The sequence below is a fragment of the Loxodonta africana genome, chromosome 8, assembly GCF_030014295.1.
Source record: "Loxodonta africana isolate mLoxAfr1 chromosome 8, mLoxAfr1.hap2, whole genome shotgun sequence".
Classification (NCBI taxonomy): domain Eukaryota; kingdom Metazoa; phylum Chordata; class Mammalia; order Proboscidea; family Elephantidae; genus Loxodonta; species Loxodonta africana.
In genome coordinates, this window is record NC_087349.1 from 99,261,215 (window position 1) to 99,278,821 (window position 17,607).

The 17,607-nt window shown below is 42.4% G+C and overlaps 1 protein-coding gene across 1 annotated transcript; it reads right to left on the bottom strand.

Annotated features, from left to right (window-relative positions):
- Window positions 1–816: 816 nt before the first annotated feature.
- SFRP4 (secreted frizzled related protein 4) lies at window positions 817–9,963 on the bottom strand. Its single transcript, XM_023544634.2, has 6 exons — window positions 9,487–9,963; window positions 8,034–8,114; window positions 7,875–7,940; window positions 5,797–5,995; window positions 2,771–2,834; window positions 817–1,475 (listed from the first exon to the last, which is right to left on the bottom strand). The coding sequence occupies exons 1-6, from the start codon at window positions 9,929–9,931 to the stop codon at window positions 1,269–1,271; spliced, it is 1,062 nt and encodes a 353-aa protein (XP_023400402.2). The 5' UTR covers window positions 9,932–9,963; the 3' UTR covers window positions 817–1,268.
- Between the last annotated feature and the right edge of the window lie 7,644 nt (window positions 9,964–17,607).

A 17,607-nucleotide genomic window follows, 5' to 3' on the forward strand; every position in this document is an offset into this window, starting at 1 on the left:
TGCTGTGGCTGTAAAATACTTCAGGCCTAATTGCTACTTGTTATGAATTAAATTGTGTCCTTCCAAAATATGTGTTGGAATCCTAACCTTTATACCTGTGGATGTACAGTAATCCTGTTTGGGAATTGGGTTTTCTTTGTTATGATAATTAAGCCATATCAGTGTAGGGTGTGTCCTAAACGTAATCACTTCTAAGATGTATGAAGAACAGATTAAACACAGAAGCAAACACACAGGGGAAGACAGACACTAACTGACGACAATGGAGGCAGATGAATCTACAAGTCCAGGAACTCCAGGGATTGCCAGCTACTAGAAGCTGATATAGACAAAGGGCCTCCCTCTAGACCTAGTGCCCTGAATTTGGACTTCCAGTCTCCTGAACTGTAAGAAAATAAATGTCTGTTTGTTAAAGCCACCCTTTTGTGGTATTTCTGTTATAGCACACTAGGAAACTAAGACAGCACCTAAATCATAGTGCGAGAAACAAATCCACTATTAATGGTGTGGCTTAAAGGGTACTGACGAGAAACATCAAGAACAACCTTTTACATCAGAGTGTCTTCACCGCGACATGGTAACCAGACAACAAGAATCCAGATGTTGTGTCTGCCTTTCCTTTTTATTTATTATTATTATTTTAATCTAGATAAAAACAGAGCAGAAAGTCTTCCTTGTCAGAACACATTACAATTTTCCACATCCTACTTTTCTAGGTTTTTCAAAACTCCATTATATCACACAAATCCTTCTAAAGACGGTAAACACATAAAGATCTTTTTAAACATTCAATCCTCTTGCTTTCTTTCTTAGAAGCATCACATTTTTAAAATATCACTAACAGTCTAGCAACAGAAGTCCGCCTGAAATAAAACATATTGTTAAAAAAAAAAAAAAAGGTAGGTGCTTTGTTTGAAATAGGGTTTTTATTTTACAGTGCACATATCCGGGCAAATTGAAAGAACAAAAGCGTATTTTCCCCACGCGGAGATTCACAGAGTATGCACACATGCCACTCTGAATGCTATAGGCTTTTTCAACCAGCTTTAATCCATCTGCCATACTGAAGTGCAAACCTACCCCTATGGTTTGTGGTGGCTTAAAAGGAAAAATGGAAGCATATCATTCAGAAAAATGCTGCAAGACATGTCTATGAAGAGTATTGCAGTGAGTTTTTAAGGCGAGTGGTGGGTGGCCTTACACAGGCTGTCCCGGGCAACATCTGGCCTCATCCTCTAAGGAAATCTCCATCCTGGAAAGAACACAGCTCACACTTTTTTCGGGTTTGTCCTCTTTGGGGCACTCCTGGCATTAACGTTCTTCTTGGGGCTGGCTGGTTTGGGAGCAGGCGGCTTTCCCTTTGGTTTTGGTGGGTTACTACGACTGGTGCGTCCAGCTGTTTGCTTCTTGTCCTGAACTGTTTTCCGCTGTTCCTGAACTGTTCTCTGATGTTCCTGCAGCCTCTCTTCCCATTGCTGGAAGGCAATTTATGAACATGACTGTTAAATACATCTTATTCCTTTATGCTGTTAATGTCAGAATTAATGAAATCCTTTCACAGCAACATATTAATTGTAACAGTAGTAGCTATTCCATATTATTTCCACCACCTCATCTGTAGGTCATTTTGTTGTACTGTGGTGACTTGCATGTTGTTATGATGCCAGGACCTATGCCATTGGTACTTCAAAAACAAGCAGGGTCACCCATGGTAAACAAGTTTCAGCAGTGCTTCCAGACTAAGACAGACTAGAAAGAAAGGCCTGGCAATCTACTTCCAATAATTAGCCAATGAGAACCCTGTGGATCACAATAAAATATTAGCTGATACAGCGCTCAGACAAGATGAGCCCATTAAGTTCGAAGGCACTCAAAATACACATTGGCTGCAACAATGGACGCGCAGATACCAACGATCATGAACATGGGGACGAACCGGGCAACATTTTGTTCTATTGTACATGGGGTCACCATGAATCGGAGCCAACTCCATGACAACTAACAACCACAACAACTCACCTCATCCAGGAGTTTTACTCCTGCAAGCTAAGAGAACCCAGGCAGTAGCAATACCTTCTGTGAACTTGAAAACACAAAAATTCTCCTGAATACACCTAAACATGCTTTATGGACAGGAAGTGCCTTTAAAATTTCAAACACATAACCTGGTTTCTTTAGTTCTGGTATGACTTGCATCTATGGGTAAAAAATGATTCTAATTATAATTCCCTTCATTAAATTATAAATATTTCTATAATGTTAACACTAAAATCATGGTTTTGGCCACAAAAGAGTTACTTTTTGTATATGGTTTATTTTGACAAAAGTCTTAAAATGATTTTAAATATAGGGAAAGATAACTCTCTGTATAGTAATGGTATAGGATTTAATGTGGGTACTCCCATCCTAAAAAATGTGTCTGTTTTAATCTCAGTATATATTATTCTGCTCAAGTATCTGACTGTTTGGCATAAAAATGAAATGTTCATAATGAATGAAAACAAAAATCAAATTTAACGTGGCAGTAAGCAGTAGATCAGTATTGAACACCACCAAATCCCATCTGAAGTTGAATGATAGAGTTGTGATAAAAATGCCAGGTGAGAAAACCTATACTTTTCTTAACTACCGAATCAGAAGTTAGATATCGTTGCTAGTGCTGGCGCCCATGATAGCGTGAAGATAACAGACTGTGAAGAATCCCCAAATTCTACAGAACTTCTCTGCTTGTACTTAAACCCATATTCACTGGGTTACTAGTTATACTTACGACGGATCTTTTACTAAGTTGATCTCTCCATTTTTCAACTAAGCAATTTTCAAGAAGCATCATCCTAAAAAAAAAGGGCAATTAGTCCTAAGAAGCAGCTTCTCATTAGAAAAGTAAAAAGTTTAAAACTCAGAATTAATGCAATCATTTCATCGTAAAAAATAAAAAAATCCTCAATAGCATTTAAAATCCCATAATCCAGATAAACACCATCTATATTTTAGTGGTATTTTCTTTCATTCTTCCTTGTACCTATATATATTTTTACATCATACTGTACATTTAGATAATAGGGTAGATTTTGCTTCATCATTATATTATGTGCATTTCCTGATATAACAAAGATTCTTTAGAAGTATAACTTTAATAACCATATAATATTGCGACTATGGATATCTATAGTACATTTACCCACTTCTTTACTGTTGAAGCTTTGTCTTTCTTAGTTATTATTGCCAGGGCTGCACTGAACATGTTTGCACAGACACTAGTGTGTGCAGCTGTCTTACTATTTCTTTAGGACAGATTTCTGAAAGTGGAATTACTAGGTCAAAGGATATGTATTTTCTTTTTTTTTTAAAGATTTTCAGGGCATAGGGTCAAATTGTTTTCAAAATGGTTGAACTTTCATCCATTTCATTACCAAGAAGAATTAGGTAAAAATGGAATCTTATTTTTTTTGGATTTGAACACCAAGGAGGTTAAGTTTTTTCATGTTCATTAGCTATTTGTATTTCTTCTTCTGGAAGTTGTCCATAGAGATTTAGATACATATATTTCTTTTTTATGGCCTTAATGTTTTAAATATTAATTTTTGTGGACTCCTTACAGAGTAAGTCTATTATCCCTTTGTCATATCTGTTGCCAGTATTGTTTTCTCAAATGTTATTTAGATATTTATGTACACAATATTATACGGTCATATATATATATGGGTACTTGCCCTTATAATTTCTTGCATTATTTTTATCTAATGTACTTTGCCATTCAGATATCACATATGTATTCGCCTAATTTTATCTTTGATTGTATTTTTAAATATTTATCTCTTAATCCAACTTAAAGTTATTTTACAGTATGATATAATCTGAAAATATGTACTATTTTTCCAAATAAAAATATTTCCAATATCATTTACTAATATAATAAATTCTTACATGCATTAGAATCTGTTCCAGGAAAATTTCCTGCTTTATTTGCTTATGTGTCTATTCTCACATCACATGGTTTTAACAATTGTAGCTTTATACCAGTTTTGTATGTCTTATAAGGCATATTTTCTCTCACCTCTCTTACTTTCAAAATTTCCTTTACATCCCCTACTCATTTCTTCTTCCAAATAATCATTAGTATCACTTGTGAAGACATAACTCCCAATCCTGCAAAAATTTTTTTACTAGGATTTTAATCAGAATTACATTAAACCTATATGCTAACTTGGGAAAGGTGACATGAAAGTTGCTATTTATTTGGTATTTTTTTAATAAACCATTCATCTGTCCCAGTAGAATTTACTGACTAGCTGCCTGGTGCATCTCCAAAACTGCGTTGAATATGGCAGTAGATACAAACACCATGAAAGAGACCAGTCCAGAGGCAGTGATCGCTTCTTCAAAGAGACAAGATATAAACAGAAGAAGGGACCAGCTGATAGGAAGCAGAATAAGGTTATTCAAGTGAAGTCAGTTTCAGAAGGCTTTTTTTTTTTTTTTGAGCAACAGTCTTGAGCCATAACAGGAAGAAACAGATGAACATTAATGGCAAAGAATCAAAGGGAGGTCAACCTGTTACATAAAAATGAGTAAATGGCTGGAGGAGTATAACAGGATCCATCCTGGAGCCTGCACAGATTTTCATCTTTAAGGAATATATGTATACGTAAAAAGGGTCCAAGGAAAGAGATGTGGGGAGACAAACACTCTCAACTAGAGATACGTGTATACGTGTGTGTGAGTATATGTGTGCATGAGTGTGTGTGTGTGTGTGTGTGTGTGTGAGATGCTCCGGCAAACAAATAAGTGTGTATAACACAAATGTGCAGAGCTGTAGTCTCAAGTGGCTATCCTCACTTGATGTGTAAGCTATTAGTGTAAAAACCAAACCCATTGCCGTCAAATCGATCCCAACTCATCGCGACCCCATGTGTGTCAGAGTAAAACTGCACTCCACAGGGTTTCCAATGGCGGAAATCTTACGGAAGTAGATTACAAGGTCTTTCTTTCAAGGCACCACTGAGTGGATTCAAACCACCAACCTTTTGGTTAGTAGTGGAGCTGCAAACCGTTTGTGCCAAACACACACACACACATAGGTGCCTGTTGCTGCCAAGTCAGTTCCAACTCATAGCAACCTTATAGGACAGAGTAGAACTGCCCCATGGGGTTTCCAAGGCGCGGCTGGTGGATTCGAACTGCCAACCTTTTGGCTAGCAGGCATAGCTCTTAACCACTGCACCACCAGGGCCCTAGGGACCTCTATTAAAGAGGCTTAAAAAAAATAATAATCAGTATTTGCCATGTTAAGATTGATTTGGGTGAACAGAATTACTTTTACTCAAAGCAATTCACCTGTGTGTAAGTTTTTGAAATAACATATTGACTTTTGAAATTCATTCTTAAAGTTTTCTTTCAAATACTCGCATTTCTATTTATCCTTAATTCTATGAGCAAATGGGGTCCCTTGGTGGAGCAAACACTGAAGCGCTCAATTACTAGCCAAAAGATTGGTGGTTTGAACCCACCCAGAGGCACCTGGGAAGATAGGCCTGGCAATTTGCTTCCATAGCCTTGGAAACTCTATGGAGCACAGCCCTGCTCTGTAGCACATGGGGACACCATAAGTCAGAATCGACTTGATGGCAACTTACAAACAACATGAGTAAACAATTGATATTTAGGATGTCTGATATTCCATCAGAGGCACCTACTAAAGCTATATATCTTTTTTAAAGGAAATACTGGTAATGTATTTTAAATCATGAATGCCAAGTGAAATTCATTTTAATAAGCAGTGGGCAGAGTGCCTACCTTGAGCGCCACTCGTAACACATGATGAGAACGTCCTGATGGGGCAGAATGTGTGGACACTGGCAGGAAGAATTGGTAATGAGCAGTACTTGAGTTCGAGGAATGGGTGATGAGGACTTGAAGACCTCTTTCACATCCACCACAGTAGTTACTTCATTGCAGCCGCTTCTCTGCACGGCTTTTATTTTGGCATGAATAACTGCAATTTAAAAATCGACATAAGTGTCCTTAAAGCCTTTGGAGAAAAAGTAGAGATGATGAATTCACATCAACTGCTGAGCCTGTCTAAAAGAATCACTCCTGTAATTATGGTCATGTCCAAACTGCCCAAACGAAGGCAAAAAACGCCCACACAATCATACGTTAAATGTAAGGCCTCCCACGTTGTCCACATTGTCTTCAAAGTTCTGAATCATACTGCAGGAAGTAAAAGCAAATCGACAAACAGGGGTTAGTCTGGGCTCTGCCTTTGGGTCAGTGATCGCTCCTAGTGGGGTTACAGGCTGGATTTGATGGGAGGATCCCTTCTTCAAATCAGCACTAAAATTCTATAGTTCTCAAATTAGCTTTTTTTGACAAAAATATCTCAGGAAATTGAGTTACACAGAACCCCAAGAAAGGTTTTACAGAAAGGTATATTTACTTATTTATAGTCTATCTTGTGAGGATTTGAAGTGACAGCCATAAAGTCTCAGATTCAGAAGTCACCTTACAGTTCGTGTGGTTCAACTTCCCATCTGACACTTGAACTTCCTCTGTTTTATGGGAAAGCTATTAGAGTCACAAGATCCCTGAATGGCTCAAACATATTGTGCTGGACTGCTAACCTAAAGGCTGGCTGTTCAAACCCACCCAGCTGCCAGGAAAGGAAGGCCTGGTGATCTGTTTCCATAAAAATTACAGCCAAGAAAACCCTATGGAGCAGTTCTAGTTTGTAACACTTGGGGTTGCCATGAGTCAGAATCCATTGGACAGCAATAGGTTTGATTTTTGTATTACTATTATTAGAGTGGTAATGCTTTTAAACAGTATTATGTAGCTCAATCCTTTAATTCTAGCATTTTTTATTTTGGTTGAATAACGTACATATGCTGTGTATGATGCTCAGATTTGACTGTCTACATAAGAATTTTTTTCAGATTTTTATATTGTCATGACCTTCCTACTTCCATGTGTGACATGGAAGTTTCCTTTTTGAGATAACATGTCAGTGTGAAATACGGAAAACCAGTTTAGCAAGGAAAACCAAGTTGGCAAATAGAATGAGTATTTTTCCCAAAACCATTTTATGTTATTTCAACATATATAATTTAAGAGATGCAATGAAAATATGAAGTGGCAAAATGGGTACTTTAAAAGAATATGCTTCTAGTTAAATTTACCTTTGGATGATGAGAGTAGAATTATACTTAAAAAAAAAAGCATTTAAAATATCATGACTGACTCATTCTTTCAAGAAAGTGCTGAATGGCTCCTTCAAATAAGAGAGAGCATTTAATCTATGCCAGTACTGTTGTCATAGGATTTCATGATTAACATATTTCCACACAATTTCTTTAAGATGTCAAATATTTGTAGCTGCTTATAAGTTTATATATATATATATATATATATATATATATATATATACACACATACATGGATAGGTCTTAACTATTTGGGTCTCAGAAAATCAAATCATGGACCAGTTGCCCGATGTGCCCGTATCAGCCTTTCTACTGGCAGCAATGAAACCAATGAGAGAGTAAGTAGAGTTGATCTGTCCCAGCTAAGCAGGGCCTTCTCACCAAGGCCAGTAGGGCAATGACGTCAAACTTCCAATCTGATCCACATCACTGTTTTCATGTGGGTAATTTACTTTGTTTCCACTTGATTTACCCAGAGAAGAAAGAGAGAGAAGGTTTACAACAGCTGTTATTGCACCATCAAGGACCCACATCATTAACCTGAAAAATCATCAACCTTCTGCTTTTACCTCATGGCTAGCAGACCTGGTCTTAGCACGGACAACCCTATTGTGATTCCAGCTTCATAAGGTATCAAGTCTCAAAAGTGAGTGGCTTCATCAGATGACTTACCATAGCTGTAGTTCTTACTCAGATATGTCGCCAGAGTTGGTTTCACCTTTTTGCACTTGCACCTATCTAGAGAAGACACAAAAGAGGCAAAAAGTTAAAAAGGGTACAGCAATCACTTTGGGGAGAAGAAGAAGGAAACTTGAGGAAATAAGAACTTACCGGGGCTTAGGTGTTTACAGTCAGCTTCAAGAGGTCTTTCTTGTACCATCATGTCTTGGGTGATGTCTATCCACTTCACGTCTGAAACACACACAGGGCCACACGAGCATGGTCAGTGGTTTGGCTGTTAGCCCAACTGGAATAAGGAGAAATCTAAAGCCACAAACCTAACACAGAATCACAAAGAGCAGTACTAAATAGTAAAAGAGTCATATGATTGCTGACTACTTGTTTCATATAAACATCCTTGGGCTTATAACCAAAGACTTTTGGGTGAGACTCTGCCTTCAGTATAAACTGATGCGACTGAACATCCATTTATCTTGGCTGATACGGACAGCCATGCTGGATAAATTCCAGTCACTCCCTCTCCAAATTCATTCTAAAATGTTGGTTTCCCAAATTGACAATTTACACTAACCAAAATAGCCAAAATAGTTCCAAGTTCTCATCTCACATTTTGCAGTAGAGGAAAAAGTCCATGACCAAAGATAAGCAGAACCCTCTCTATAATTTACATAATTAAAGCAATAAGTGTATTTTTTCTAAAACTCTGAATTAGAGAGAAGTTTCAAATTTCCCCTTCCCTTAATTGCCACCTTCCTTCATGTTTTGGGCTATGCTCTGAGGTCTAACTTCAGAAACTACACTAAAGCAACCCCATAATCATTTTAAATGTGGGGTAACCTGGGTCAGGGAAAGCCTAGATAAATGAACACAAACATATTTTTAGTTTTCATTTCAAAACGTGGACTTAACCCTACTCCTTTTTCCCCTTGAGAAACACCAAAATGACCAAAGAGAAAAAGTGGCAGTGGAAGCTGAGATCGGGCTAACTAAGTTGCTATGAGTTGGAACTGACTCGCTGGAAGGCAACAGGTTTCCTTGTTTGTTTTTAAGATGCCACAGATGTCACCTCTTGATCCAAGACCATGAAATAAACACAACAATTTGATAACAAATTCAAAAACAGCACTCCTGCTGGGGAGTAATGATGTTTTCTGCTTTTTCAGAACATTTAAGAAGTAGCACTAAATGGAGAGAATATTAGCACCTGCCTTGGGGGATTGTTTTAAAGATTAAATGAGTTAATACATGTAAGTGCTTAGTAACTCAGGCAACACATAGTATTATATACGTGTTTGTTGCTGCTGCTATTATTTGTATTACTTCTGTAAATGAAAACATCTCCAATGACACCTTTTGTAAATAAAATCTTTTTTTTTTTTTAAATGAGGCGTGGTCCTCTTACCCAGCTTCCCCAATTCCTTTGGGGGAAACCAGACTCTTCCGAAAGTAAAGTCTTACTCCACCGCCTGCCACCTCCTCCACCCTCACAAGTGGGACTGGGGTGACCACCCTCTGGCAGCCTTAGGTGGTGCTGCTGGGTTCTCGTGGGACTCCGACAGCCCCGGGAGCCTCCTTAGCTCCCTTCCTCCCTACACAGCCTCACCTTCCGGGAGGTCAGTGACGATGGCCTCGGGGGAGATGCAGACGCCACGGTCGTAGACTGGTAGCTCATCGCAGGCCAGGCTCTCGGGCCAGCTGTGGTTGTACATCTTCATGAGTGGCTCGCAGTCGTCGCGCGCGCGCTGACACACCGACTTGCACGGTTTGATGGGGTCGTGCAGGAACTCCAGGGTGCAGATGGGTGCGTACATGGCGCAGAGGAAGAAGCGCAGCACGGTGCTGCAGTTCACGTCCACCAGCTCCTCATACTGCTCGATGGCCAGGATAGCGTTCTCCTGCGTGCTGTGGTGCAGGTGGTTGGGCATCCGCGTGAGGTTCCAAGGCATATGCCGGCACATGGGGATGCGCACCGCCTCGCAGGGCGCGCCCCGCACGCCCAGCGCCAGGCGCAGCCACAGACAAAACGCGGCCAGAACCGAGAGGTGCATGGCCAGCCCTCCCGCGCTGCGACCCCGGCGGGCAGAAAAGGACTTTGTCTTCGCGCCTTCCTAGTCTTTCTCCCTCCCTTCTGGGAGGAGGATGTCTTTTGAGGCTCAGGAGAGATTCTCTTCCCAAACTTCCGTGGGCAGCAATGCGAAGCCCCCGGGTCCGGCCGCGGATATCCGCCGTCCGGCGCACAGAGCTCTAGCAGCACCAGCCCTCGGCCTCTCGGGCGCAAACCCGCCTAGGCAGCTCCCGTCCCGGACCCCGCAGCTCGCAGTGCAGCCAACCACGGCCATTGCAGGACCCTATTTATCCCAACACCTCCTCTGACGTGGGCTCTCGGAACGCTCCCTTGGCAGCAGCCGGAGCGGCGCGGGCTCCCCCTCGACTGCCCCACCCCCGGCCCTCTCTGTGCAGAAGCGGTGACATCATCTCCTCCCGGTCCCAGCCCAAGGTTGGAATCTGCACTCCCCCAAAGTCCTTCCTTTTTAGTCTGGCCAGTCCTTTTCCTTCGGACCAAGAGAAAGAGCCTCTGGCAGTCGTTTTGGATGCTGGATCCAAGAGGGTGCAAGAGAGGATTTCAAGGAAGAAAAAGACGTTCTTTGGAGTCAAAGCTGAACCTTGGCGCTTTCTGCCTGTGCTTCTTGTTGTCGTTAGATGCCCTCGAGTTGGTTCTGACCCATAGCGACCCCCAAGAGTAGAGCTGGAGGAAGCGACAACTTCTAAACCAAACCTATTGCCCTCGAGTAGATTCCGACTCATGGAGACAACTTCTGCTGCCTTATAATTCTGCCTATTTGCTTACTCCTGTAGAGGGCATGAGAAGCGCCGAATTGTGAGAATATTGAGAATATGGAGGGCAGCCAGGGAAGAGTGCAGTATATGTTGGAACATAATGAATATATCATATAAGCCACCGTCCACCGCGCCCCAGCTGTGTGGAGGGCGTTTGTTGTGCTGGTGGCTAGAAGACTTGAATTCTGGCTCGTGTTCTTTCAGAATGGCACTTGGTTTGTACCTGCTCCAGGAATTTAACAGAACTCCCTGAAAAGTACAATAACATCTTCTAGTTAGAGAAACGTTTTCTATCTACCAGTATTCCCCCTTCCTTTTTCTAACCGTCTATTCAATTTTTTTTTTTAGTTTTATTCCCCTCTTTTATTTATTTATTTTTTTATTCCCCTCTCCAACATGAATGGAATCCAGGAGAAAACCAAGACATTTTTGGACACCACAGTCTGAAAACTTTTTCCCCCTTCATGCCAAGACATTTCAATCCAGCAGCCTAAAATCCTGATTTTTTTTTTTTATCAGTCCTGGTTAGGATCCAAACCAAACTAACTTCTGTGGATCTAAGCTTTGGAGAGAAAAATCTGCCTTAAGTTCAGATTTCCAACTAAACTATGTTTTTAAAGCTTAACATTCGGAGGGAATGTTTCCATATTGTTAATGCCCTATGAAAATATCATGTCTTTCCTTGGAGATAGCTTGGAGATTGTTATTTGAAATGAATAGGAAGCTGCGGACCCAGAGCAGGAGAAAAAGATGAGGCTGAATGGCTTGACTGAGACTAGAGGAACCCCAGAAGACATGGCCCCCAGACTCTCTGTTAACCCAGAACTAAAACCGTTCCCGAAGCCAATGCTTTAGACAAAAGATAAACTGGACTATAAAACATAAAATAAAACTCATGAGGAGTGTGCTTCTTGGCTCAAGTAGATACATGAGGCTAAATGGGCAGCTCCTGTCTGGAGACGAGATGAGAAGGCAGAAAGGGACAGGAGCTGGTTGAATGGATACAGGAACCCCGGGTGGAAAGGGGGAGTGTGCTGTCACATTACAGGGATTGTAACTAGGGTCACGTAACAATATGTGTATAAAGTTTTTATGAGAAATTAACTTGAGCTATAAACTTTCACCTAAAGCATAATTTAAAAAAAAATTTCCAGGCAAAAAATAAAAAGCTGTGTACCATGGAAAGCAAGTGTGAATATTTTGTTTTCTCTTTTATTTCTATTAGGCAGAGTTAGTGAAACCAATTGCTAGCTCAGCTATCCACAAAACAGGAGGCTTTCTTGTTGCTAGTGTACATCAAACTTCAGACAATACAATTTCTGGTATATGATATTTTCCTAGGGCATTAACAATATGGAAACATTCCCTCTGAATGTTAAGCTTTAAAAACACAGTTTAGTTGGAAATCTGAATTTCAAGCAGACAGATTTTTCTCTCCAAAGCTTAGACCCACAAACGTTAGTTTGATTTTGATCCTAACCAAGACTGAGGATTGAAATGGCCCAAGAAATAACAAAACAACTGACATTTTTTGAACATTTATAATGAGCTAAGCATAGTGCTACCCGTTGCTGTTGAGTCAATTCTAACTCATAGTGACCCTATAGGACAGAGTAGAACTGCCCCATATGGTTTCCAAGGAAGCACCTGGTGGATTCAAACTGTCAGCCTTTTGGTTAACAGCCATAGCTCTTAACCACTGCGCCACCAGAGTTTTCAAGCACAGTGCTAAGCACGTTAAATGCATTTTGTAGGGAAGATGAATTAAACATGGTGTCACTGGAAGTTAAAAAGATAAATGCATTCAACCAAGGAGGATTCACCCAAGGAGTTAAGCCTCATTTAGGGAAACCCCAGAGCCTCTAGATACACCCAGCCCAATCTAGAGAGGTGTTCCAGTTTTCTATAGAACAGATCTGGAGTCCCTGGGTGGTGCAAACCATTAAGCGCTCGATTACTAGCCAAAAGGTTGGTGGTTTAAGAACCCACTCAGAGTCACCTTGGAATACAGGCCTGGCAATCTACTTCCAAAAGGTCGCAGCCTTGAAAACCCTGTGGAGCGGTTCTACTGTGCTCACATGAGGTTGCCACAAGTCAGAATTAACTCGACAGCAACTGACAAGCACTAGGAAGCTCCAAAGATGCCAAATAGGGCTCTTGAAATATCAAACAAGCAGGTAGCCTAGATGATACTTCAAGCCATTTTCAGCAGTAAAATCCAATGAGTCTAAACCCCTAGCTTAGTGAAATATATTTTAGCCCGAGTTCCTACAATGGGAAAAAAAAATACTGTTTGGGGAAAAATCTGAACCATCCACCCTTTTCTTATGAGCTTCTTGAGGGCAGCTTTGGAAAGGGCTCAAATTTCTGCAGCCTGTTTGAACCTGCTGCAATTGTTCAGCCGTGCAAGTGCCAAGTGAAAACATTGTATGTGCTTCCTGATATTGTGATTGCATGCCCTTTAGAAAGTCTGCCTTTGTAAAGCTCTTCGAGTACCCCGTTACAGCCATTGGTAGTTTGTCTCCAGTGCTCCCACAGAGGGGAGCAGCAGGTTGGGATTCATCAGGAGACTCTGTCAACTGGTCTCCCTCTTCATGTACTCCAGAGAGGCTATGATTCTAGACGACTCGGCTTTAGCATTCAGTCCATTACATTTAATTGCCAAAAGCTTACATAACTGAGGAAGTTCCAACGTTTAATAGCTTCTCTCTGGCCTCTCCTTTTCAGCCTTCTCAAGCACCTATTTCTCTGTCCATCCATGGATGTCTGTACTTCTCTAAGGCTCCATCCTCAATCCTCTTCTCACTCTCCACACTTCCTGTTACTCCAGGCTTTTCAACCCAACAATGGCACTATTGACATTTGGGCCTGATAATTCCTTCATGTGTGCACGCACGTGTGTGTGTGTGTGTGTGTGTGTGTTAGGGGAGGAGGCCCTGTCCTGTGGGTTGTAGGCATTGTAGGAAGTTTAGCACCATCCTTGGCCTCTGCCTACTAGAAGCCAATAGCACCACCTCCCCTAGGTGTGACAATCAAAAATGTCTCCAGATATATGGCTAAATGTCCCTTGCAGGGCAAAATCAACCCTGGTGGAGAATCACTGCTCTACTTTGAAGACTTCACTTAATAACTATATGGCTATGGCTTCCAAATCCAGACCCCTAGACCACTTTTTTGAACTGTTTTCTAGAAATGTTAATCAACACTATATATCCCACATTTATCTCAAACTCAAAAACCAAACCTGTTAACATTGAGTTGATTCCAACTCATGGTGACCTCATGTGGCACGTAGTACAAATGAGCTCCACAGGGTTTTCTTGGCTGTAATCTTTACAGAAGTAGATCCCCACGCTTTTCTTCTGCACTGCTAGGTGAGTTTGAACCATCAACCTTTCAGCTAGCTGAGTGCAAATGACTTGCGCCACCTAGGCACCTATCTCAAATTTGATAAATCCTAAAGTGAATGTATCTTCTTTCCTTACTCAAGACTGAACTTCCAGTGCCCCGAACCTGAAAACCTTCCCTTTCCCTCTGAGTCTAAATCCTTCTCCATAGTTCTCAACTCTGTTCCATCCTCTCCCTTCTCCCTACTGGTGTCTTAGCTCAGATAGCCAGCATTTCTCGTCTGGTTTATATCAACTGCTCCGTACTTCATTTCCCTGCTGTTTGTCTTGTATAAACCCAAAACAAAGCAAAACCCATTGCTATCAATTTGGTTCCAACTCATAGTGACCCCACCATTTTCCACAGTGACACCAGAGTGAGACTTTCCTTGGATTTAAATTGGTCAATATATCCCATGCCCTCAATATTAATAATAAAATCCTTACAGTGGCTTTTAAGGCCTTTAATGCTCTGGCCCCAGATTACCTTTAGGGCTTGTCTTAGTTATCTAGTGCTGCTATAGCAGAAATACCACAAGTGGATGGCTTTAACAGAGAAATTTATTCTCTCACAGTCTAGGAGGCTAGAAGGAAAATTCAAGGTGCTAGCTTCAACGACAGCACTGGGTTTTGTAGCTTCGAGGGAGGGCTTTCTCTCTCTGTCGGCTCTGGGGGAAGGTCCTTGTCAACCATCATCCCTGTTCGAGGAACTTCTCAGCACAGGGATACCGGGTCCACAGGACATGCTATTCTCCTAGCTCTTGTTTCTTCGTGGTGTGAGGTCCTCCTGTCTCTCTGCTCACCTCTTCCTTTTATATCTCAAAGGAGATTGACTTAAAACCTAATCTTGTAGATTGAGTCCTGCCTCGTTAACATCATAGAAGTAGGATTTACAACACATAGGAAAATCACATCAGATGACAAAATGGAGGACAATCACATAATACTGGGAATCATGGACTAGCCAAGTGGACACACATTTTGGGGGGACACAATTCAATCCATAACATTCCACCCTTTGGCTCCCCAAAATTCATGTCCTTGTCACATGTAAAACATGTTCGCCTCATTACATCATAGCAAAAGTCTTAAATCAACTCCAAGGCCAAATTTGGAAATTCCTTTTCATCTGTGAAATCTAAAATACAAGTACTGCTTCCAAAGTACAATGGTGGAACACGCACAAGCTAGACATTTCCATTACAAATGGGAGAAACTGGAGGGAAAGAAGAGATAACAGGCACCAAGCAAGTCAGCAGAACACATCGCATTAACTCCTAAGGCTTGAAAATAATCCTCTGTTCTGAGACCATTTAAGCAATGGCCCTGTCTTCTAGATTCTGGGTGTTGGCCACAGTCTCTGAATTCTGAGTGGAAGCCTCTCAGCCCTGGGCTTCAGCTCCACCTTCCAGGCCCACTGGAATGGCAACACTGTACCCTTGATTTTGGGCAGCCCCAAGGGGTGACTCCACCCTTTGAGACCCCAGAGGTTGTGGCCCTATCCTTGAAGACTGAGACAGCTCAGCTTCTTGTGTTCTTTGTCTCTTCAGCCTCTGCTTCCTGGTTCCTTAGCTTCTTGGCTCACTGGACCTCACCACCTGTGTCTGCTCTGCTGGGGCAAGTGTTCCAAAGCTCTTTAGCTTCACTGATAAGTGCCTGGAGGTACCCCACTCCACCAGGAAACTTCAGCCAGAAGGCACTCAGCTCTCTTGCTCTGTGGGTTGGCAGGCTTAGCTCCACTGATAAGTGCTTAGAGGCACCCCAGTCTGCCAGGAAGCCTTCTGCCAAAGGCCCTCAGGTCTTTTGTTCCCTGGGTTGGCTCCAGGGCTCTCGCTGGTCCCCTGGCTCTGCTGCTGCTTCTCATCACCTGTGCCATCTCTGGGTTAACAGTTCTCCTCACTTCTTCTGAGTCCTCTATCCATTCACAGTTTCAAAACCATTTCCACATTTTAGGTATCTGTTAGAGCAGCACCCCACTCCCAGTACCAAATGTGTAAATATATAGAGAGAGAAAGAGGGAGAGAGAGAGAGATTTATATCAAGGAAATGGCTCACACTGTTGTAGAGGCTGGAATGTCCCAAGTTGGTGGGTCAGAATAGACACTTCTCCTGACTCACATAACCTCAGGGGCTGGCAAACCCAAGATTGGCAGGTCAGGCAGCAGGGCTTTTGCTCTCTCTGGATCCTGCAACTGGCTCCTGTTCTTCCGAACTACAGTTGTTGGGACTTGAGCTAGCAGCTTACCTGCTGTTTTGCCTGCCGAACCTAGGATTTGTTGATCTGTGCAGCCTGTAAGTGCCCTGCTGTTTAACCTGCCAATCTTGGGTTCACCAGCCCCTGCAGCTATGTGAATCAGGAGAAGCCTCTATTCTGACCCACGGACTTGGGACATTCCAGCTTCTACAATCACGTGAGCCATTTCCTTGATATAAGTGTCTCTATTTTTTATATATGTATTTATACTCTTTACTGGTATTGCTTCTCCAGAGAACTCAGCCTAAGTCAAGCCGCACACTTGAAGCCCGACACTATGACCCATTTTGTCTCCATGTCCTTTACCCAGAAAGTTCTTCCTCCCACTTTCACTTGCCTCCTTATTCCTCGTTTTTGAAACTCAGCTCAAGTGAAAAGACTTAGAAAGCAAGGGGCTTTTTTTCTTTTTTACTGTTTTATTCTTTCTTTCTTTCTTTTTGATTCCGCGTTGTAGATCTTAACACTACACAAGCACAGCACAAGCATTAACTTTGTTCTTGAAGATCCAACACATAAACCTCTAAGCTTGTGGTATTATCAGGAGATGGGGAAGGGGAGCAGTCTTCCTGGAAGGATGGCTTTGAGGAGAGGTCCTGAGCCCTCTGCCCTTCCACTAGCCCCCTAGACTGTACTGGGAGTGGGGGTTGGGAAGTGGCTATAACCAATGGCTAGTACCATTTCTTCAGGAAAGACTCCTTCCTTCTACTTTTAATTTGCAGGAGAGAGACTGCAATTTGGAAAAGGGGAAAGGCATGTGGGGCACAGAATGTGCACCAGCAGTGTTTTCCTAAACTTGACCTTGAAATTCTCCCCTGGTGTGAGATAACCTGCTGAAAGCTGCAGTTGGTGGAGACATAACGCCCTTCTGAGCGCACACACACCCCCCCCGCCCCCCCCGCTTAAAACGCAGTGACCTTCAGAATGCAAGTGGCACCACTGCCACTGCATTTCCTGTTGGCAGCAGAGAGCGAGTAAAAACAGTAGCTGCTGCAGGCAGTGGCCGAGGCAGAAACAGCTCCTGCGCGAGCCATCAGAGCTTCCTAGGCTCCTTGTCGGGGCTCTGGACCTCAGGTGCCCAGATTCCAACAGCTGCACAGGCCGCGCGAGGACAGGAAACAACTCGGCCCACCCCACACTCCCCGCAAGTGCAGCGAGCACCGGGAGGAGCCCCACGCTGCGCCCGGGTGCCCCAGCGCCCCCTTGGGCTCATCTTCACTCTAGGGGGCTCGCAGGGGCGGCAGCAGCG